At 45.1% G+C, this 22,359-nt stretch overlaps 1 protein-coding gene across 2 annotated transcripts in view; it reads right to left on the bottom strand.

Annotated features, from left to right (window-relative positions):
- The window catches only part of TMEM135 (transmembrane protein 135), a 185,977-nt gene that overhangs the window by 155,788 nt on the left and 7,830 nt on the right, over positions 1-22,359 (bottom strand). The window contains exons 1-3 of one of the 2 annotated variants that reach the window (XM_028726020.2): positions 9,738-10,020; positions 3,589-3,716; positions 137-229 (exon numbers count right to left, since the gene is read on the bottom strand). In XM_028726020.2, the coding sequence (XP_028581853.1) occupies positions 137-229; positions 3,589-3,716; positions 9,738-9,878 (362 nt within the window). In that variant the 5' untranslated portion in view covers positions 9,879-10,020. Of the gene's footprint in view, positions 1-136; positions 230-3,588; positions 3,717-9,737; positions 10,021-22,359 lie in introns of those variants that run through there. The other variant, XM_077926976.1, reaches the window with a different exon arrangement.

Here is a 22,359-nt window from a genome sequence, read left to right as displayed (position 1 = left end):
ATATTAATTTTATTATTTGCACCCTGCCCATCTGACAGCTGCATACAACACAATATATTCTCAACTTGGCTCCATGCAATTGGCTCCCACCTTCTGTAAAAGAGTGGAAGCAAGTAAAGGATATATGAATACATACCTGCTCTTCCTTTCAATAAGAATAGCCACATAAGAAGCTGGTAAAGCAGCGCCAAAACCAGGAGTCCAAAAATAAAATTTTCCAAGTATCCTCCTGAGGAAATAAAATGTGCAATATTTGTTATTCTGCATGCTAAAGCATAAAGAAATATTCTTGGGTTAATACACAGCATCTAGTAAGAGTGCATCTGTTCATATACAGTGGCTTAGATCCAGAGTAATTCCATTCATAGGAAACCCCCACAGGGGGAGGTAATTTTCACCAATTCCTCTTCCTTCAGCCCTCTGTACCTCCCAGAAGTGTGCTCCACAGTGTTGGGGTACTCTCCGGGAGAGTGTGGAAGGGGGGCACAGGGGATTTAATGGAGAACCAGCAAAAATTGCTTCTTCCTTCCTCCTTACAGCAGGAGCTATTTGCAAAACAAAAACTCTGGATCCAGCCCAGTATGACAGACACAAAGGCTGCATCAGGCAAAAAGCAGCCCATTGCCATCTCATGTTTCTTCTTAACAAGAACATCAAAGAACCTCATAAAATTTCATTCTTGTAACACCCAAGGAAGAACATCAATTTTACACTCACTATATTTCAAAGGATTACTTTGTTACAAGGCACTACATCTAATTTCCCAGTGACAAAATATATTTGTTATCACAGGACAAGCTGTAGGCTGGTCCAGCCTATGCCGAAAATGTTTACTAGTGCCCAATAAAAAGGACATACTTAAAAGATGCTTGTTTAAACATTAAAAGACTGAAATGCCTAGAGTCCTGTATTTCTTTGAAACTCCTTCCTTGTAATTTCCCAGAAGCATCAATACTACCTTCTGGGTATTCTGTGTAAACAGCAGGGAACCACAGCACAAAAAGAGGCACTTTAGCTGACTTCCCTATACCTATGTCTTTCCCCTCCTCTAGAGTGCAAAGCATGTCAATTTGGTCAGGCTTCTGGTGACAAGGGTTAAGATTTTAACATATGTTTTGTGTGGTCTGTTTTCTATTTAGATGTTTTGTTTGTGCACATTTTATACTGCAACTGCTTTGGGTCCTTGGAATAGAGTTGGTTTCAAGTTCAAATCAATAGGTAAATTACATTTCCAATGCACTCATGGAATTTTATACCACTGACTTGGCATGCACTTATTTTCATTTTTTAGACTGGGAGTGACTGCCTGGGACAAGAAAGAGTTAGAATCATAGAATTGTAGAGTTGTGGAAGGAACCCCGAGACTCATGTAGTCTAACCCCTCCAATACAGGAACGTCAACTAAATCATATACAGTGGTACCTCAGGTTGCATATGCTTCAGGTTACAGACTCCGCTAACCCAGAAATAGTGCTTCAGGTTAAGAACTTTGCTTCAGGATGAGAACAGAAATTGTGCTCCAGCGGTGCGGCAGCAGCAGGAGGCCCCATTAGCTAAAGTGGTGCTTCAGGTTAAGAACAGTTTCAGGTTAAGTACGGACCTCCAGAATGAATTAAGTACTTAACCAGAGGTACCACTGTATGGCAGAAGGCCATCCAACATCTGCTTAAAAACCTCCAAGGAAGGAATGTCAACCAGACAACCAACCAAGCTGTGAAACTTCACAAAAGTTGTTTTCCCCCACCTTTAGCTCATAAATGACAAACGTAGGCACATGCAAGCAAGAAACCTAATAAAAACATTTGTGGGCTGGGGAATTATTCTGAACTTCTTAACAAAGTTTCTCTGGGCAATGCAACTATCATGATGTTCTTAGGAAGAACCCAAAGATGAGTTTCTACTATGTTGTCCAGTTTCACACCTTGAACTATAGAAGTGGCAGCTGTCACTCCAAGAAACAAAGATAAATTTGCACAGCTTGGGAAACACAACTGCGAATATCAGAGGAAAACCTTTTCCCTGTCTAACTCTCTAAAACTAACCCTTTCCCGGTTGATGTGTAAGGACTGGCAGCCCATTCTCCATCTTTCACGTGGCACTGCCCCCCTGAATGGAAAGAGGCAAATCTAGAACAGTGACTCATGCCAAGATGGAGCAGGCAGCCTTCTCTGAGAGCCAGTGTGGTGTAGTGGTTAAGAGCGGTAGTCTCCTAATCTGGGGAACCGGGTTCGTGTCTCCGCTCCTCCACTTGCAGCTGCTGGGTGACCTTGGGCCAGTCACACTTCTTTGAAGTCTCTCAGCCTCACTCACCTCACAGAGTGTTTGTTGTGGGGGAGGAAGGGAAAGGAGAATGTTAGCCGCTTTGAGACTCCTTAAAGGGAGTGAAAGGCGGGATATCAAATCCAAACTCTTCTTCTTCTTCTTCTTCATGCTGTTCTCATGAATGTTTGCACTATGGTCAATTAAGCTGCCCAAATGCAACCAAGAGAGATACACATCAGAATGACCAACCTATGGTCCCCAATTGTGGTTGGAAGGAAAGTTCTTTGGAATTACATTTCTTTATTTTATTCTTACAACACATTATCAGCTCTCTCACAACATATTAAAGAATCTGGGGTGTCTTTGTTATTAGCGGTTAGATAATGTCAGAAAGAGGAAAGAAGCATGATTGCTGTACCTTGCATCAATTATTGTCCTTTCCCCTTCCCTCAAATGACCACACTTTGTTCCAAAATGTTAACAGTTGCAGTGGCAAATATGTTTGCGTGGAAAGGAAGAAATAACACAACAAAAAACTTCTCAAGCTCACTATGCCCTAGAGAACAAAACAAGACTGTGTACTTGGTAAATATTTCATTGTAAGCTGCTGATCTGTGCAAATGAAAGAGTTAAGAGACATTTCCTGAACAGAAAAACGGGCTTGTTTTCATAATCCCACAGGATGACCCCTGATGGCAAGTAAGCACTTTTTAGCTAGCAAAGAGGAAACAGCACTTGTCTGCCATCTCCAGAATAGCGAAAATATGTGAATGTAAGCTCAGCAAATAAGCCCTAGGGATGGGGTGGGATAGCAATCTAAACATAATAATAAATAATGATGGGAGGGTTACATTTTAGCAGATACATTAATCTTGTTCCCAAAATAGCTGTAGTCTCTTTAAAAAAAACCACATAGAGAATTAGGACAGAACATGTCAGCCAGGGGGTCTAAGGACCACTGGAATGCTGCACCTAAAGGGGTGACCAATCTAGTCCTATCCATCAGCCACAGAAGGAGCAGAAGGATTTTGCTTCCTTTTTAGAGAAAACACAAGAATTTTCTAACCACTATCAGCATGCTCTTTTCCTCCTTCCTCCTAATCACTTTTTCTTTTGTGTTATGTGCATTAGATTATAAGCCTAAAGGCAGGGACAGTCTTATTATTGGCATGTGTATGCCAATCTGCGAATGTTTTTTGCAGCTGAAGAATAAGGTAAGAATTTTTCAAATAAATAAATTCATTCCACAAGTCAACATTAATTACAGAAAATGCTATTTTACCATCCGCAAAGTTTGGCAAAGATGTAAAATGAAGTTAAACCAACCTTAAAATGCAGAAAAATGCAATATACAAACTTCCATTTGCTGTCAGAAAGGATGTTGATTGTAGGATCTCAGGGAGCAGTTTGTGCAAATAATAATCTAGTTTTCGTTTCCGGAGAATTGCAGCAATCTGAAAGAGATAAGCCAATTCAAGTTTATTTATGTATTACATTTTTTATTTCACTGTTCTGCCAACGAGCTCACATTGGCATACATGGAAATCATACTCTAAGAATGAGATTTGAATTAAACCCCTAACCAATTCATGAACTTTGGCTAACAAAATGAGTATTTTTGTAGAACTTCTTGCAGCTGTTAAACTACTTCTTCCAGACCAGAATGTATCAGGCATTCCAAAACTGTGATCATATGGGGAACATTTTAGCCAGACACAAGTTTAAAAGTTTAGCTACTGCATTGTTGTTGTTTAGTCATTTAGTTGTGTCCGACTCTTCATGACCCCATGGACCAGAGCACACCAGGCACTCCTGTCTCCCACTGCCTCCTGCAGTTTGGTCAAACTCATGCTGATAGCTTCGAGAACACTGTCCAACCATCTCGCCCTCTGTCACCCCCTTCTCCTTGTGCCCTCAATCTTTCCCAACATCAGGGTCCTTTCCAGGAGTCTTCTCTTCTCATAAGGTGGCCAAAGTATTGGAGCCTCAGCTTCAGGATCTGCCCTTCCAGTGAGCACTGAAGGCTCATTTCCTACAGAATGGATAGGTTTGATCTTCTTGCAGTCCCTGGGACTCTCAAGAGTCTCCTCCAGCACCATAATTCAAAGGCATCAATTCTTAGAACTTGGGATTCAGCCAGTCCAGCCTTTCACATGATGAATTCTGCATTTAAGTTAAATAAGCAGGAGACAATATATAGCCTTGTCGTACTCCTTTCCCGGGACGCGGGTGGCGCTGTGGGATAAAGCCTCAGCGCCTAGGACTTGCCGATCGAAAGGTCGGCGGTTCGAATCCCCGCGGCGGGGTGCGCTCCTGTTGCTTGGTCCCAGCGCCTGCCAACCTAGCAGTTCGAAAGCACCCTCGGGTGCAAGTAGATAAATAGGGACCGCTTACTAGCAGGAAGGTAAACGCCGTTCCGTGTGCTGCTCTGGCTCGCCAGATGCAGCTTGTCACGCTGGCCACGTGACCCGGAAGTGTCTGCGGACAGCGCTGGCCCCCGGCCTATAGAGTGAGATGGGCACACAACCCTAGAGTCTGTCAAGACTGGCCCGTATGGGCAGGGGTACCTTTACCTTTACTCCTTTCCCAATTTCAAACCAATCAGTTATTCCATATCCAGTTCTGACTGTTGCTTCTTGTCCCACATAGAGATTTCTCAGGAGACAGATGAGGTGATCAGGCACTCCCATTTCTTTAAGAACTCGCCATAGTTTGCTGTGATCAACACAGTCAAATGCTTTTGCATAGTCAATGAAGCAGAAGTAGATGTTTTTCTGGAACTCTCTAGCTTTCTCCATAATTCAGCGCATGTTTGCAATTTGGTCTCTAGTTCCTCTGGCCCTTCAAAATCCAGTTTGCAGCTACTGCATAGAACATACTAATTAATTACTGGACAAAGTACTTTGTGCTCCAGTTTGAAGAATCATCTTTAAATTCCCACAGGCAACTTTATACTAGTTTCAACTGCCTTTGCAAAGGCACTTACAATATAATGGGTTAGAGTCCTAGAATCATAGAATTATAGAGTTGAATCAAAGGAAACAAACTTTTCAGTCTTTCGATATTGTAATCCTATGCACACTTGTTGTTGTTGTTTAGTCGTTTAGTCGTGTCCGACTCTTCGTGACCCCATGGACCAGAGCACGCCAGGCACCGATGCACACTTACTTGGAAGCAATCCTTAACTATGTCAATAGGACTTACTTCTGAGAAAGCAAGCGTGGGTATTTACTTTGAAAGTACGTTCACTAGTGGGATAAAGGAGGTATCTATCCACTAATGGGTTAATCCCTCCCTCCAATTTTTAATGACTACCCCAGTCCTGCTGGCCCCTTCCCAGTTTTCATCCACAGCCAAGCCACTAGTAGACAGATATCAAGGAGGTGAGACTTCAACAAAAAGCCAGCAATTCAGAGCCCGCCAGAATCACACATACATAACTCAAAAAAGGTCCCAAACGAGCTTAGATTCAACAGTGCAGCGAGTATACTTCTCATGAGTATACATATGAAAGTATAACACTGGCAAGCAGGGGGAGCTCTGGATGCCTCATTCACTCTATCCCAGAAAGAATGCACTTTCACCCAAATTATCTTTGACATTCAGCCACTAATGGGATGTACCTTAGCTTAGTTCCTATAGAGCAGGAATATACTGTCAGTGTTGAAATCTAAGAGAGGCGAGCATTTGCTGAAATGCTCTCCTACTGAAGGTCGCCTCTACAGAAGCAAATAATCCCAGTTTGTAGCGTCTAGTGAAAGGAGACAGACTTCCATGTAGATGCCCTTCAGATCTCAGCAGGTGGGGAGTTAATGGAGAATGCTGCACACACAACTGAAGATCTAATGGGGTATGCTGTGATGTGGGGAGGCTTAGAGAGATGGTGTGTGTTATAGGCTTGATGGATGCATAGTCTGAGTCAGGAAGCGGTGGTGCAAAAGGACTTTGTAACCTAGAGGTCTAGGGTGAAAGAACACAGAGAGGAAACATGTCTGAGAGAGCATTTACAGCACAGTCTCCACACATTAGTCTGGGCATTCTTGAAAGAATGGGAAGGCTGGGAATGAAAGGAAATAGAATCAGCTTCTGTGATCCATGGAAGATGGAGACCACCTTCAATCTGAATGTCATGTCAAGGTGCAGGATGACTCTCTCCATATAATGATATCCATTTTTAGAATGCACACACAAAAATCTCTCTTTAAAAACTATTGTTACAACAACAAAAATCTCCATCTTCTCACCCATGCATTCTTCAGTGATATCTGAAATTACCATACGTTTATCAAATGATGGGGGGGAAACAGCAGCACTTGGGAAGAAACCCCAGTTTTATCAAAGAAACCTAGCTTCAACCTATTAATTCAACAATATTAATTCTTCTTAATGCATCTTGCTTTCAAGAAAACATATTGGTTCTTTCATGAAAGATGCCACCTACATGCATAGCCACAGAAGAAACACTCCTTTGTGGTGTGATCCTAAATAGTGTACAGCACTTCCTTAACAGTGAAGCAATACAGTACTTGTAAGTCTCTTTCACCCAACTGGCATCTTCCCTCCTACCTAAGAGCTGAGAAAGACTCACAAGCAATCTCACCCCACATTCCTCTGTCTTTCTCCTTCTCCCATGGCAAACCTCTTCTGTTTGATCCTCCTTCTGCTACCCTAACCACAGGTCCCCATTTCTATTTACTATTTCTCAATTAATTCTTTTTCTCTAAATCCCATACATTTTCTCTCTCTCCACCTCCATCTCCACTACTCAACCTCTCTTTTCACACCCACAGATCTCTCTACTCCATGCTACCCCTTCTCCCCACCCCTGCCCTGCCCCAGTAATTCACAGAGTGAAAAAGTATCAGAGGCACAGTGAGATTCCCAATATGGCTGGATTCAGCAGAAAGACCATATGCCTCCAACTCTAGGGAGATAAGGGATAATACTCCCATTCTCACTTGTACCTGTCAGGCTTCAAGGTTCCCACAAAAAGTAGAAAAGGAACAGAAACAATAGGTATTGTGAACTCCTCCAGAAGAACAGTCAGGCAAAGGAATCAGTTGTGGGCCTGGTGTTGAATTGGCTTGCTCTAGCTCATACTGTAATAGTCTTTAAAAAACACACAACTAAGAACACTTTTGAGACATGCTGCTTTTCTTCAGATTACACATCACAATCCAACAGTTAAATGTGTTTATGGACACAATTCAATGCATGTTTACTCAGTAGTAAATCCCGCTAAGTTCAAAGGGATTAACTGCTAACTGCACCAAACTCTTTGCTATTTCATAACGAACAGCCTTGAGCAAACTAATTAAATGTTTGCAAGACACCAAAAGTGATACCGAAATCTAAACATGGACTAATTACAACAGCCAAATACATTCGGAAATGAATTAACTATTATCCTTCAAAAGCAAAAACAACAAAACAATCTAATCTAATGGCCAATTTCATCTAGTACTGACCAGCAGTGGCTCAGTCCTCAACAGAAGTCTTTCCCAGCCCTGACACCTTACATCCTTTTACCCAAAGATGTCAAGGACTGAACTTTAGATCCTCTGTCTGCAAAGCCAGATCCTTTCCCCCTTCATCTTTCAACCTTCATGTATGCCTACCACTATCTGACCTGCCGAAAAATTTGTTAGAACCAAACTCTGCTTGTATGAGCAAATGCACTGGGGCCACAGCTCAGTGGTATAGCATATGATGTTTTGCATGAAAAATATCCAAGATGCAGTCCCTTGCACCTTGTTAAAAAGATTAGGTAGCAGGTTGGGGAAGAACTCTGCCTGAGATCTTGGAGAACCACTTGGACTAAATATTGGGCTGGGCTGATAAGTTTGATCTGAAAGCATCCTTCTGCATTCCCCAACTTCCTAAACTCAAAATCTTAACCAGGATCACACATCAACTCTAGCAGTAATGACAGGCTCCCCCCCATCTGAACCCCTGGCCAGCAGCAGCCAGTCAGCATGGACAATACTAAACTAGATGGACCAATGGTCTGACTTGATGTGGGTCAGCTTCCAACACATTTGGGCCACAGCTCAGTAGCCAAACAACTGTACTGTATGCAGAAGATCCCAGGTTCAATCCCCAGCATTTCCATGTAGACCTGGGAAGGTCCCTCCACCAGAACTGTAGAGTTAGAAAGAATCCTGAGGGCCATCTAGCCCAACAACCTGCAATGCAGGAATCTCAACTAAAGCATCCATGACAGGTGGCCATCCAACCTCTGCTTAGAAACCTCCAAAAAAGGAGCATCCACCACCTGTGGTCCATCCCACTGTCAAACAGCTCTTACAGTCAGAAAGCTGGATGGAGTGGTCTGATTCATCAAATGTTTGACTCCCAGTGGTATCCTTTTTCCCTCCCCCTTTGCCCCTTTCCAGCCTTCAAATGACACCCTACCCAGCAATTGCCACACATCCCTCTTCAATAACCCATTTTAATACCTTCCCACCCCAAATGCCACCTACCCTTCTTCTCCCCCCCCCCTCAATCGCCACCAGTCTGACAAGGAACAATTTTAATATCCTCCCTATAGATCTATATATACCTATACAGTATATCTTTGCTGCTTCTCACCCCAACATCGCCACCAGTCTTTCATCTCCATCCCTCTCCAAGGGACCTTTTGAATACCCTCCCTACAGATCTAGAAAACTAAAGGTAAAAGGACCCCTGACCATTAGGTCCAGTCACGGATGACTCTGGGGTTGCGGCGCTCATCTCGCTTTATTGGCCGAGGGAGCCGGCGTACTGCTTCTGGGTCATGTGGCCAGCATGACTAAGCTGCTTCTGGCGAACCAGAGCAGCACACGGAAACGCTGTTTACCTTCCCGCCGGAGTGGTACCTATTTATCTACTTGCACTTCATGCTTTCGAACTGCTAGGTTGGCAGGAGCAGGGACGAGCAATGGGAGCTCACCCCGTCGCGGGGATTCAAACCGCCGACCTTCTGATCGGCAAGTTCTAGGCTCTGTGGTTTAACCCACAGCGCATACCTACAAATCCTTCCTGCTTCTTCTTCCCCCTTCCCACCATTGCCTCCTACCTGTCCTCCATCCCCATTCCTCTCCAAGGGGCCATTTGAACACCCCCTCCCTATATACCTATACCTATCATTTTCCCCTTCACCATGCCACCATTGCCACCAGCCTGCCATACCCCACTCCTCTTCAGGAACCCAGTCTAACGCCTCCCACACCCCAAAGGGCACCGTCCCACCTCCATACCAGGGGTGCCAAGTTGAATGCAATATTGGGGGGGGGGGGGGAGAGAGAGGAACAAGCAAGCCCTGCCCCACATAATCGATGCCAAGGCGTGGGGGGGGGGGGCAGACACATACACCATTCGAATGGCAATGCCCCTCCACTTGGGGGGAGCCTCAAATATTTTATTTGGCTCCCTTCATTTCCCCACCCCCGGGGGAGGGGTGGCAGGAGAAGAGGGGGTGGGCCCTTCCTCACCAGGTAGAGGGTCCCGTAGATGCGGAGGGATTCGAGCAGCGCCCCCTGGGTGATGTCCGCGAAGGCCCGTCCGCAGCGGGGGTGCCAGGTGTGCCCGATCTCGTAGCAGCTGTGAGGGATGGACTTGCTCAGCGCCGCCATCTTGGCCCGCAGCCGCTCTCTCTCTCTCTCTCTCTCTCTGGCGGAGGGGGGCTCGGGGGGAGGGGGAGGCCCCGAGCGCGTCACGGCCAATGCAGGAGAAAGGTCGCGCGGGGCGGCCCAAACCGCCGAGGTTACTCGCGGTCAACCGCCTCTCGCGCGCGCTGTGTATACGGCCGGGCCGAGGGGCGGTTTGCCGGCTCGGCTCGCGTGAGCCGCGGCAGCCAATCCGGAGGCGGCTTCTCGCCGCCGGGGCTGCGGATTGGGCGGAGTTGGCGCGAGCTGGAGAGGCACGAGCTCCTTCTCGCTCTTTTTTTTCTTTTTTTTGTTACCCCCCCCTCCCCTCTCCGCTTCTCTCTCTTGTCATTTGGGCCACGCGGGCTGTCACTCAAGGGCTGCGATGATGCACGGTGGAGCAGCCCAGGAAGAAGCAAAGGTGGTCTGTGTGTCTTTAAATGCAGGCCTAGGGGAATGATTAAAAAACAAGGAGCATGTGGGTATATATGCCTAGTACTTGATGCAGTACAGTGGTACCTCGGGTTACAGACGCTTCAGGTTACAGACTCCGCTAACCCAGAAATAGTGCTTCAGGTTAAGAACTTTGCTTCAGGGTGAGAACAGAAATCGTGCTTCGGCGGTGCGGCGGCAGCGGGAGGCCCCATTAGCTAAAGTGCTTCAGGTGAAGAACAGTTTCAGGTTAAGAACGGACCTCCAGAACAAATTAAGTTCTTAACCCGAGGTACCACTGTACTTAATGCAAGCCCATGCAAAGAGGCAAGAAACGTGCCTTGAGGCTGGCATTGGTGGAAACAGGCAATCAAAGCTGTTCTGGAAGGAAGGCTTTGAGGAAATCTGCTTGCGGATTGCATAAGCAAGCGCTTGGCTGCAGCTCCCCTTCGGCTTGAACGCGATGTCTGTGTCCTTCGCCCCCGCTTTGGGTAGGAGGGTTAAATAGTCATCCACTGCGCTTAACCTTTCTCCCTTAAAGGAAGTACAGGAACCGCGTAAGCCTCCCCTGGATGGCAGGTTCACCGCTGCTTGGCCGATTTGTGCCTGTCTTGAACTTCAGGCCATTGGTCCATTCGTAGGTTTGTGCCCTGGAGCATTGCACTGAAATGCTGCTTGGATTTCATCACTTGTTAACCTCTCCCTTCCCACGCTCTTATCCGTATGCGTGTGCGCGCGCGCGCGCCAGTTGTAGCTGGCAACATTTTGACTTGGGACGGGGTGCATTTTTTAACCTTGCTGTTCTCATCGCAACAGCAGTTATTTTGGAAAGTGTGCTATTAGGCATGTGCAGAGTACCACTGTCTCCTTTCTACAGGAAATCAATTATTCTCTGCTTATCTATGGACAGGGAAATAGTTTCCTTGTAAGACAGCACAAGTATGATTTTCAGGCAAAACTGACCTCTTATCTAGAAATTAAGCCATACCACATGACGTAAGTTTTTGAATTCATGTATTGTTGACACCTGCACATCTGTTGCCAATAAACTAAGCACACTAAAAAAAACTTTTAAAATGTGGGGAAAACTTGCATGTGGTTTTCCTTACCAAAAAATCAATTTAAAAACTCATTATCACTTCTCTAAAGTAAAGGAACAAAGTATTTGGACCAATAGACAAAAAAAATTGATTTTTTTCACTGTGCCAACACACAGCAGAGCACAACAGAACATATTTGCAATGCGTGGACAGTCTTGAAAACGGAAAGTAACAGTTTCTGCCCATGTGCAGAGTACATCACACCAGACTATTCATAATCATCCTCTGTTGTGTCTGAGATTTGGGAGAGGATGTGGACATCATTTCCCTCCATTCAAGACATATTCTCTGCTTGGGGAGGGGGCTTGTAGATGCAGATCCACACATATTTTCTGGGTGTCCTCAATAAATATCTACAACACAGAATGGCTGAATCTCTCATTATCAGTGGAACGGGGTTCCCCAGTGCAAGAGCAACAAGTCTAAAGCCCCTTTCCCTGTTAGCTGCACGCCCAACACAAAAACACCACCAAGATATGTGGCACTCACACTACCACCTGCCAACAAACCATCATCAGATTTATTTGTAAGCCGCCATCCCATAAACATTATACTCCGAACATGTTGACACTAGCAGTGGGAAGAGCACAATGCCTTGCAAAACCAACCATTGCAATAATCCTCCCTCCGGGATTGTTCTTAATGAAGAGCAGGTTGCAAATATAAATAAGTAAGAGTCTTGCGGCCCCTTAAATAACAAATTGATTTTGGCATAATCTTGCTGCTCACTTCATCAGCTGCATGAAGTGCAATCCTGAGTTTGCAGGAATGTGTATACACATGGTTTGGGTGGGGTGAGGGAATTGTTAAAAGGGTTAGAGGGGAATCCAATGCGGAAAGTGTAGGAGCTAATACGGCATGTGGTCTGTTGTTTGTTTGTTTGGTTGGTTGGTTGGTTGGTTGCAAGGTGTTTTGTCCTTCGCTGAAAAGGAGAGCATTTGGGAAGTCCTTGAGAAATGCAGAAACCTAATTTAAGAAAATAAGAGAGGCCTGCTGAACCAGGTCAAAGTCCCATTTGGTTCATCATGCTGTTCTCAAAACGGCCAGCCATTCTCAACCTGTGGGTCCCCAGATGTTGTTGGACTACAACTCCCATCATCCCTGAGCTCTGGCCTTGCTAGCTAGGGGTGATGGGAGTTGCAGTTCAACAACATCTGTGGGGACCCACAGGTTGAGAAAGGCTGCTAGCAGCACATGAGCGCAACAACACTCTGCGCACCTGCAATTCCCAGCAAATGGGAATTTAATTGGCACAGGGTGTGGTTGCCAGGTAGAAACCATTTACTCACAAGGGAAGATTAAGAGCATGAGAACCTGCTGGGTCACACCAGTGGCTCATCTAGTCAAGCATCTTGTCCACGCAGAGGCCAACCCAACGCAAGTGAGAAGCCCGAAAACAGGACCCAAGTGCAACAGCCTCTCTTCACTGGTTGAACTGTCGGTGTTGCTGACATTATTACACAGGCACTGAGGAAATTGGGGCAGTGTAACCTCCTGCTTTGGACACGGGTGGCACTGTGGGTTAAACCAGAGAGCCTAGGACTTGCCAATCAGAAGGTCGGCGGTTCAAATCCCCGTGACGGGGTAAGCTCCCATTGCTCGGTCCCTGCTCCAGCCAACCTATCAGTTCAAAAGCACATCAAAGTGCAAGTAGATACGGTAAATAGGTACCGCTCCAGCGGGAAGGTAAACGGCGTTTCCGTGCTCTGCTCTGGTTCGCCAGAAGTGGCTTAGTCATGCTGGCCACATGACCCGGAAACTGTATGCCGGCTCCCTCGGCCAATAAAGCAAGATGAGAGCCGCAACCCCAGAGTCGGCCACGACTGGACCTAATGGTCAGGGGTCCCTTTACCTTTACCTTTAACCTCCTCCTTGCAACTTGCAAATGCCTACAGCTTACACCAGAAGATTTCCTTGGTGATTGCAATGATGCTGCCATTGCACAGAGCAAGGGTGACTTATACACCTAGTCTTGGGGCATGTACAGAGTTCTGGCTGAACTGAGCTTCTTGGGTGCAGCATTCTGGGCTTCTGCCTCCAGGGACAAAGATGGATCATGGAGCATCCCCAGCCTGGGAACTACTTACCGGGGGTGGGAGGGGGGACAAAAGCACAAATCCAGTCGATTACTGCCTTGATTCCTGTATTGCAAGGGGTTGGACTAGATGACCCTTGGCATCCCTTTGAACTCTATGATTCTGTGTTGGTCCCACCACCTTCATAGGCACATTTGGTGATGGCACAAGACAGGGCCTTCTAGGTGGCTGCTCCCAAATTGTGGAACTCCCTTCCACGGCAGACTATGCTGGTTCCCACTCTGCTTTCCTTTCACAGCAAGTAAAGACCTTTTCATTCCATCCAGCCTTTGCCTATTAAATGGCTGTTGCAGCAAATTACAGGAATATGCGGAAATGGCGCAATTGACCAGCAGACTGAGAGGCAGTACAAGACAATCATTTATTCAAACATGGGATATGTATAAGCGTTACTTACAGAAATATAATAGTGGTATAATATCTATGACAGCATTTGAATGACCCTTATTTAAAGTAATTGTTCAGAAAGAAGGTAATGAGTACAAACTGTTGTAAGGAGGTGTTAGAAAATACAGAAAGAGTAAGGTAATAATGTTAAGTACATTCAACACTACAAAGAAAGTTTACACCGGGAAATGATAGGAATTCTATTTTGTGTTAGTAAAAAGATAGGGAAAAAGAGATTGTATAAATTTAAACTAAGTTCAATTTTTGTGAATCCAAAGAAGAGTACAGTATTAGTACATGGTTGTGTTCGTTTTTGTCGAATTAAGAATGTGTATATTATTTGGGACGCGGGTGGCGCTGTGGGTTAAACCACAGAGCCTAGGACTTGCCAATCAGAAGGTTGGCGTTTCGAATCCCCGTGACGTGGTGAGCTCCCGTTGCTCGGTCCCTGCTCCTGCCAACCTAGCAGTTCGAAAGCACGTCCAAGTGCAAGTAGATAAATAGGTACCACTCCGGCGGGAAGCTAAACGGCATTTCCGTGCGCTGCTCTGGTTCGCCAGAAGCAGCTTAGTCATGCTGGCCACATGACCCGGAAACTGTACGCCGGCTCCCTTGGCCAGTAAAGCGAGATGAGCACCGCAACCCCAGAGTCGGCCACAACTGGACCTAACGGTCAGGGGTCCCTTTACCTTTACCTATATTATGTACATTCAGTACATTATGAATTTCGATAAAGTTATGTTAAAAATAAAAACAAATGGCTGTTGCGGCAGGGTCTTCTGAGGCTGACTGTTGCATTTGTGGGCTTTTAAATGGTTTTAAGTGTTTCCCATTATGTCTTTTTAATAGGGCTACTTAATTTGTTTCGCATTGTTTATATTTATGGTGTGCCTTTAATTGTATCTGTTTTAATCTATTCCATTAGCTACTTTGGATTCTGCAGTGGGAGAAGGTGGCATATAAAATAAAATAAACACATTGCTCCCACTGCAGTCAGCCAGCGCCAATCCAGATTGGGAGCCCTGCCTTTGCAGTTTGCATTCATTGGAGGAAGCAGGAAGAATCCCCATTCAGATGGCATTCAAACTGCGGCAGTTCAGTTTTCAAGTGATGTAAATGCTTGTGTGGACCAGCTGCACGTGTGGATCGGGTCCCTGAGCGGAGAAGTCCTACCCAGCCCTTATCCTTGACATATGTGTAGCAGCACCTGCCTTCAGGGAGCTCTTAAGTGCAAAACTCTAGCTCCTGCTCCGAATTTGCTCGGAATTTATAGCATTAAGCACCAAAGACCTTTCACATTATTGGAAGGCAGTCTTTATGGCATGTGACTCTATAAGTTGTTTGTTCTTTTCTCTCCCCTTTTAAAAGCAGAATATGATCTCAAAATACCCTTGTGTCTACTGATATTTCAAGGTAAGGGAATTAACTGGAGCCATTCCCATTTTCCAGATGTCATTTTTCCAAAATAAATAAGGGGTGAATTGTTATTCACAGCAATATCCTGCAGTTTTGTAGAAAAACCTGGACTTTCTCCAACGATAAATGTGTATCCTTTCTTACAAAGATATTGTGAGTCCCTTCTCTCTCTCTCTCTCTCTCTCTCTCTCTCTCTCTCTCAGTTAATCATAACTATTTCCACTTTTTTGGGGAGGAAGAAACCTCATAAAACAAGCCAAAGGACTAAATCATTTACTTGGTTCTTTATCTGCTCCACCACATCCCGTTCCCACGTATCAGAAGACACATTGTGAGCTTATAAGTACAGGAAATCTTATTTGGAGGCAAGGGAGCTTTTCTGTGCACAGACGGGCAATTGATCTGTGGAACTCATTGCTGGGAGATTTTGCAAAAACCCAGCTTTTGGGGTCAGGGAAGAGGAGGGCATGTAGGTCACATTAAACAACATAGCAAACATATGTATTGCTCCTTTTCTACCCCATGCCCCAACAAATATCTTGGTGTATGGAGGACTCCAGTCTGTGGTATTAATTACACTATACCTAAGCTCTGTGATTGGATAATGCTGGCCCCAGTTAGCTGCATATTCTTCCAGGTGAGTCCCGTTGTAAAAACACACACACAAAACAAACAAACAAAAAAACACCTATAGATATTGGTAGAAAGGCTATGCAAGACCCCATCTCCTTGACATTCAAGTTTTCTACATGCCGTATACCTGAAGGAGCGTCTTCACCCCCATCGTTCTGCCCGGATGCTGAGGTCCAGCGCTGAGGGCCTTCTGGCGTTTCCCTCACTGCGAGAAGTGAAGTTACAGGGAACCAGGAAGAGGGCCTTCTCGGTCGTGGCGCCCACCCTGTGGAACGCCCTCCCACCAGATGTCAAATAGATAAACAACTACCTGACATTTAGAAAACATCTGAAGGCTCAGGGAAGTTTTTAATGTGTGACATTTTAATGTATTCTTAATCTTTGTTGGAAGCTGCCCAGAGTGGCTGGGAAAACCCAGTCAGATGGGCGGGGTACAAATAAATTATTATTATTATTATTATTATTATTATTATTATTATTATTATTATTATTATTTTGTTTTGAATGTATAAACATTCGACCAAGTGAGCTCCTGCTTGCATTCTGGAGTGGGGCAGCCCAGACCCAGATTTTCCACCTCAAAGAGAGCTAGGGCTCAACTTTGGCGAACACAGTTTAAATCTTGAACAGAACTCTTGTGTACAAATCTCAGTCTCTCAGTGTTTGTATGTACAAGTTTCCCAGGCTTCCACACACAAGACACATACCCCAGAGATCTGTTTATGGGGCCAAAGTAACTAAGGAGCAGCGGATCTGGCAGTAACTCCACCACGCAGGACCCAAGTTACCACTTCCCATATTATTTTGGCTGCAGAAGCATCTCCCTGAAGAGTTAAAACATGCCTGTGAGAAATATTAAAAGCAAACACTAAAACTCACGTAGGCTCCTAACGTTTGCCATTCTTCTGGGCAGCCTTGCAAGATGTTTTGATGCTCAGCTGATACAAATAAAGCTGTCTTATTCCTTTTTAAAAAAAATATAAATAGTTTATTGGGAATTCTAACATGCATCAAAATAAATAGCGGCAGAACATTGAAACGGATTGCTTTTCTGTTAAAACGTTTTGCAGAAAGCCCGAAACCTTGCTTTGAACGGCTCCATGAAAACGTCTTCGGCTGGTATGTGAAAGCCATGGGATTAAACCATATGGGTTCTTTCCAGACATTTGTCTGCACAAAGTTTGTGGGGAAGGTTATATGACATCTGCTGTTGGCTGAACATTCGTTCTGATTTGTTTGTGGAAAGGTTATACATTGGCTCTGTCTGCACTGTACATGTAAAGCAGTGTCATACCACGTTAAACAGCCTTGGCTTCCTTCAGAGGATCCTGGGAGTGTTAGAAGACACCCATCCCTTAACTGTAGCTCTGTGAGGGGAATCGGGGGTATCCTAAAAAATCTCAGCACCTTAAACAAATGATTGTTCCCACTGCAGTCCATGTGCTGGTAACCACCAGGCTAGATTACTATACTGGGCTCTATAAAGGGCTGCCCTTTTCTTGTTGCTGCAGAATCAGCTGGTGATTTTTAAGGACCACCTATGTGGATTTAAGGGACATGGGTGGCGCTGTGGGTTAAACGACAGAGCCTAGGACTTACCGATCAGAAGGTCGGCGGTTTGAATCCCTGTGATGGGGTGAGCTCCTGTTGCTCGGTCCCTGCTCCTGCCAACCTAGCAGTTCAAAAGCACGTCCAAGTGCAAGTAGATAAATAGGTACCACTCCAGTGGGAACGTAAACGGCGTTTCTGTGCACTGCTCTGGTTCACCAGAAGCGGCTTAATCATGCTGGCCACATGACTGTACACCAGCTTCCTTGGCCAATAAAGTGAGACAAGCGCTGCAACCCCAGAGACGGCCATGACTGGACCTAATGGTCAGGGGACCTAAGTGGATTTAAGGGTTGGGACATTGCAGGGAGACTTTTAGAACACCCTTGCCCAAGTTTCTCCTCTGCCTCGGTGCAAGGCAGTCAACACAAGCTGTTGCAACAAGAATTGCACCTTCAGAGGTAGTCCACCATTTCCCATTTGTTTCCCCCATTCTCAAAAACAAATGAAAACAATCTCTTATTTACCCAAGGAAGACTGAGAATCACACTGTATTCACCGTCTCTCTCAGCAAATACAGTCATACCAAGACGCGGCTTCCGATTGGCTTCAGGAATGTCCTGCAGCCAATCAGAAACCATGCCAGACATTCGGCTTCCGAAAATCGTTCAAAACTGGAACACTCACCTCTGGGTTTTGATCATTCGGGAGCTGATTTGTTTGGGAGCCAAGGCATTTGAGATGCAAGGTATGACTGTAGACCAACACTGCAATCCTAACCCTTAGTTACAATACAACACTAGTGTATTTTAATTAACTGGTGTCTGTTTTTATGCATATTGTGTTGTTTTTATGATGTTAGCCGCTCTGAGCCTGGCCTCAGCTGGGCAGGGTGGGATACAATTTTTTTTAATTATTATTATTATTATTATTATTATTATTATTATTATTATTGGTCACCTGAGAGCAAGCCTCACTGAATTCAGTAGGAATTACTTCAGAGTAGACACAGTCAAGACTGCACCGTAAGTAAGTTGTAAAAATGCCCCAGAAAGCACCAACCACGGCCTTCAGCCATCCTACCCACAAAAGCCCCTTGCTGCTTTTTTCTCTGGAACAAATACTAACTCAAGCTATGGCCCTATATGCCAAGCACTGTTTGTCAGCCAAAACCCCGAGTACAGCTGAAAACCAGGAGTGTCACTCAAGCTGCATTGGGACTTAAAGCAAGTGGCCTTTGGTAACAACAGCTTGGTACACACTATATGGGCAAACCTCAGAGGAAAGGAACTGTAAACGTTCGTTGTTGTGCTCCAGGTGATTTTCACTGCTCCACTGATGCAGAGCGACCATAAAAACCCAGCTAAACGAGCCGGTTGCGCAGGCTGTAAAGGCGGCTTTGTTTCATTAAAATGATCGGAGCGTATCTGTGAATTAAAAGCAAGCTCTTTAAACACACTCGCTGCATCCTGCAGCGAAAGTGTTGTGGACTGGTATGCTATGCTCAGTTGGAGCATGGTTTATATTAACTCTTCTATGGAAAGACGAGGAGCTCTGATTCCAGTAACGCAAGCAGGTGTTTTTTTCCCCATTCTCCTGGGAAGCATTTCGCTCCCTGTGGGCATGGAACTTGACTGGTTAAATCGACACATGGGATTACCAGCTTTTAAAAACTGGCCTGGTACCTGTGGCTTTAACTGTAACCTAGCAGAAGGGGGGAGGGATTAGGAGAGGGGAAACATTTTCGTATGGTTTTGCACTTTCTACTGCTCAAGGCACAGGTCGCTGTTGAAGAAACAAGAGCAAAATCATTAAAAAGTTGGCAACTCTTCACATGTAAGATTGTGGATTCCATAGGTAAAGGTAAAGGGACCCCTGACCATTGGGTCCAGTCGTGACTTACTCTGGGGTTGCAGTGCTCATCTCGCTTTATTGGCCAAGGGAGCCGGCGTACAGCTTCTGAGTCATGTGGCCAGCATGACTAAGCCACTTCTGGCGAACCAGAGCAGCGCACGGAAACACCGTTTACCTTCCCGCCGGAGCGGTACCTATATATCTACTTGCACTTTGACGTGCTTTTGAACTGCTAGGTTGGCAGGAGCTGGGACCGAGCAACGGGAGCTCACCCTGTTGCGGGGATTCGAACCACCGACCTTCTGATTGGCAAGTCCTAGGCTCTGTGGTTTAACCCACAGCGCCACCTGTGTCCCCTGTGGATTCCATACCCTCCAACATTTCTCCAATGAAAATAAAGGTAAAGGGGGCCCTGACCATTAAGTCCAGTCGTGGACGACTCTGGGGTTGCGGTGCTCATCTTGCTTTACTGGCCGTAAAGTTACTGGCTGTATAGTTACTTATCTCCTTGGCTCGGGGGTCACATAACTCCATATCCTCCAACATTTCTCCAATGAAAATAGGGACATCCTAAGTAAAAGTGGGACACTCTGGGATCAAATCATAAACAAGGATGGCTTCTGTAAATCCAGGTCTTTCCCTGGGAAATAGGGACATTTGGAGGGTCTGGGAACTCAGTATTGTTGACCGGACTACATAATCTTGGGCAAGATCCAGCCCAAATGATTCTTGTAAATCCTTTTGATTTCTAAATACATGCTTAACACTCACCCGCTGAAATCAGCAGGGCTTAGAAGTACTTAGGTTGGATTGTGACCCTTGGGTGCAAGTAATGACTAGGATTGTGATCTTACAGTTATTTAACCCAAGACGAAGCAGGCATGTTGTCAAAATCCCTTAGTAAACTGGGGGGTTCTTTTCTTCTTGTACCATAGCGTAGAAATCTTAACTTTCCTGAGTGGAATAACATCCTGAACGCAATCAGTCCACTATTTCAAAACTTCGAGACTCATTTGGTATTTTGGAATGAAATTTCCACCCAAACAAGGCATCGTTTCACTCAGACTGCCAGATTCCAAATTATAAAACCAAGCTGTTCGGGGAGAGATCAGTGACCATAATTGAACCAGAGAGCAATTTGCAAGGGAATAATGTTTTATTTTTTTTAAGTGGGGGGGGGGGGCAAAGATCAGTCATGGGAATTTTAAAAAATCCAAATAACAGAAGTGAAGCAAGTAGACGTTAATAGCAATATTATGTCTCCTGTTAGTATGGTGTTTTTTCAAAAAGACATCCCCCAGCTGTGTCAGAAGAGAGCGTTTTATTAATCAGCAAAGTAGTCTGCAGCAGAAGTGGATTCTGGGAGCTCCTCATTCGATGCCTCTTGGTAATGTTAAGTGCTGTCATTTTACTGGCCCTGCTCCTATGCCTTTAACAGCGGAAACTAAGTAGACAAAGCCTTTCCCTTTACTTATCTCTCAGCTAGGAAAAGTTTTGACTGCTTAATTTCCACGTAACAAGACAGCTACAACAGCAAGTCGGAGGTAGCCCCCTTGTCTTTGTTAGGGGAAAAGCAGGGTTCGCACTGCTATTTTTTCTCATATTTCATTTCACTGTTATCCTTCCTTACCCTAATAATAACAAACATTTCTGTCTCTACAGGAAATAGTTATACAGTGGGCGCTCGGGTTGCAAACGTGATCCGTGCGGGATGCACGTTCGCAACCCGCAACGGAGTGTCTGCACACGTGAGGGTTGTGATTCGGTGCTTCTGTGCATGCGCAAAACGCAATTTAGCACTTCGGCGGATGCGCGACTGCCGAAGACTCGTCTTAAATAAGGATGTAGGCAGGCAAGGGTTGGCTGATGGAGTCTGGTGGAGCAGCACTCTACTTGCCATAATGGGCAACCTCCAGAGACTCTCAGGGAGAGATTCCGCACATCACCAGTTTCTGCAGGTTAAGTAGCACAGATGACAGTAGGGCTCTTTATTAAGCTTTATTCTACTTACCTGTAACTGAGACCAGTTGAAATGAGTGGATGCATAGCCTAGGGATATATAAGGTCCATTACATACTGAAAAAAGGGCAGGTGGAGGACACAGATTTGAATATGCTCATTTATATTTAGAGACAAATTTAGCAGTAATTAATTTCTGTAATTTACAAGAGAAATACAGTACATCTTGCCAAAGTGAAGAAGCGGGGGGTAGACTATATGATCCTTGTGGTCCCTTCCAGCTCTAACAATTTTATGATTATGTCCGAACCCCACTGTTATAAGAATTTTAAGGTCCCAAATATACAATGTTCACAAATGCACACATATATGAATATATGAACCATGTCTCTGAAATAGTATGAGACAGCAATCCTGAACCCATTTTTGACTCTCCCAATGACCTCAAATATACCTCTGCAGTAAGGGAGGCAAATGGGGAAAGCCTTCCCGTTGTCTTTTTGCTTGCAAAGCCGGTCTTAAAGTGTACATTTGTGTATGAATAGGGTGAGCCTGTGGCCTGTTAATTCAGAAACTAAAGTGTTAACCATCGCCAAAGAATAGCCAGGCTGCCCATGTCATGCAATCAGTGGCCATTATTAGGTATCCTGTCAGGAAGGATTTCTGCTGTAGACCGCCTCCTTCTATGATGCTTGTATGATGTTTTAGGGGGTGGTCTTGGACAATTTCAAAAGTCTATATAAGGGCTTGCGCACCATTGTTCAGGGTTCTCCTCCCTCCTGCATGTGGTGAGTGGGGACCCTGTTGCAACCGTTCCTTTAATAAAGATCAAGCTTACTAGCTGCTTTGCCTCTCAATATTCTCTTGCTGACCTCTGTTTTCTCCTACTGATAGGGAACCCACTTAAGGACTTTATACAGGCTCCGGAATACCCCATAAGGAAAGGGAGCAGTTTTTCCTTATAGCACCACCCTCCTTTGAAGCACATGTAAGAACATAGGGAGCTTGCTGGGTCAGGAAGTGACTCATCTAGTCCAGCATCCC

Source organism: Podarcis muralis, chromosome 4 (assembly GCF_964188315.1).
Source record: "Podarcis muralis chromosome 4, rPodMur119.hap1.1, whole genome shotgun sequence".
In the NCBI taxonomy this organism is placed as follows: Eukaryota; Metazoa; Chordata; class Lepidosauria; order Squamata; family Lacertidae; genus Podarcis; species Podarcis muralis.
The sequence above is the reverse complement of the archived record's forward strand: the minus strand, read 5'-3'. Positions and strand labels throughout refer to the sequence as shown.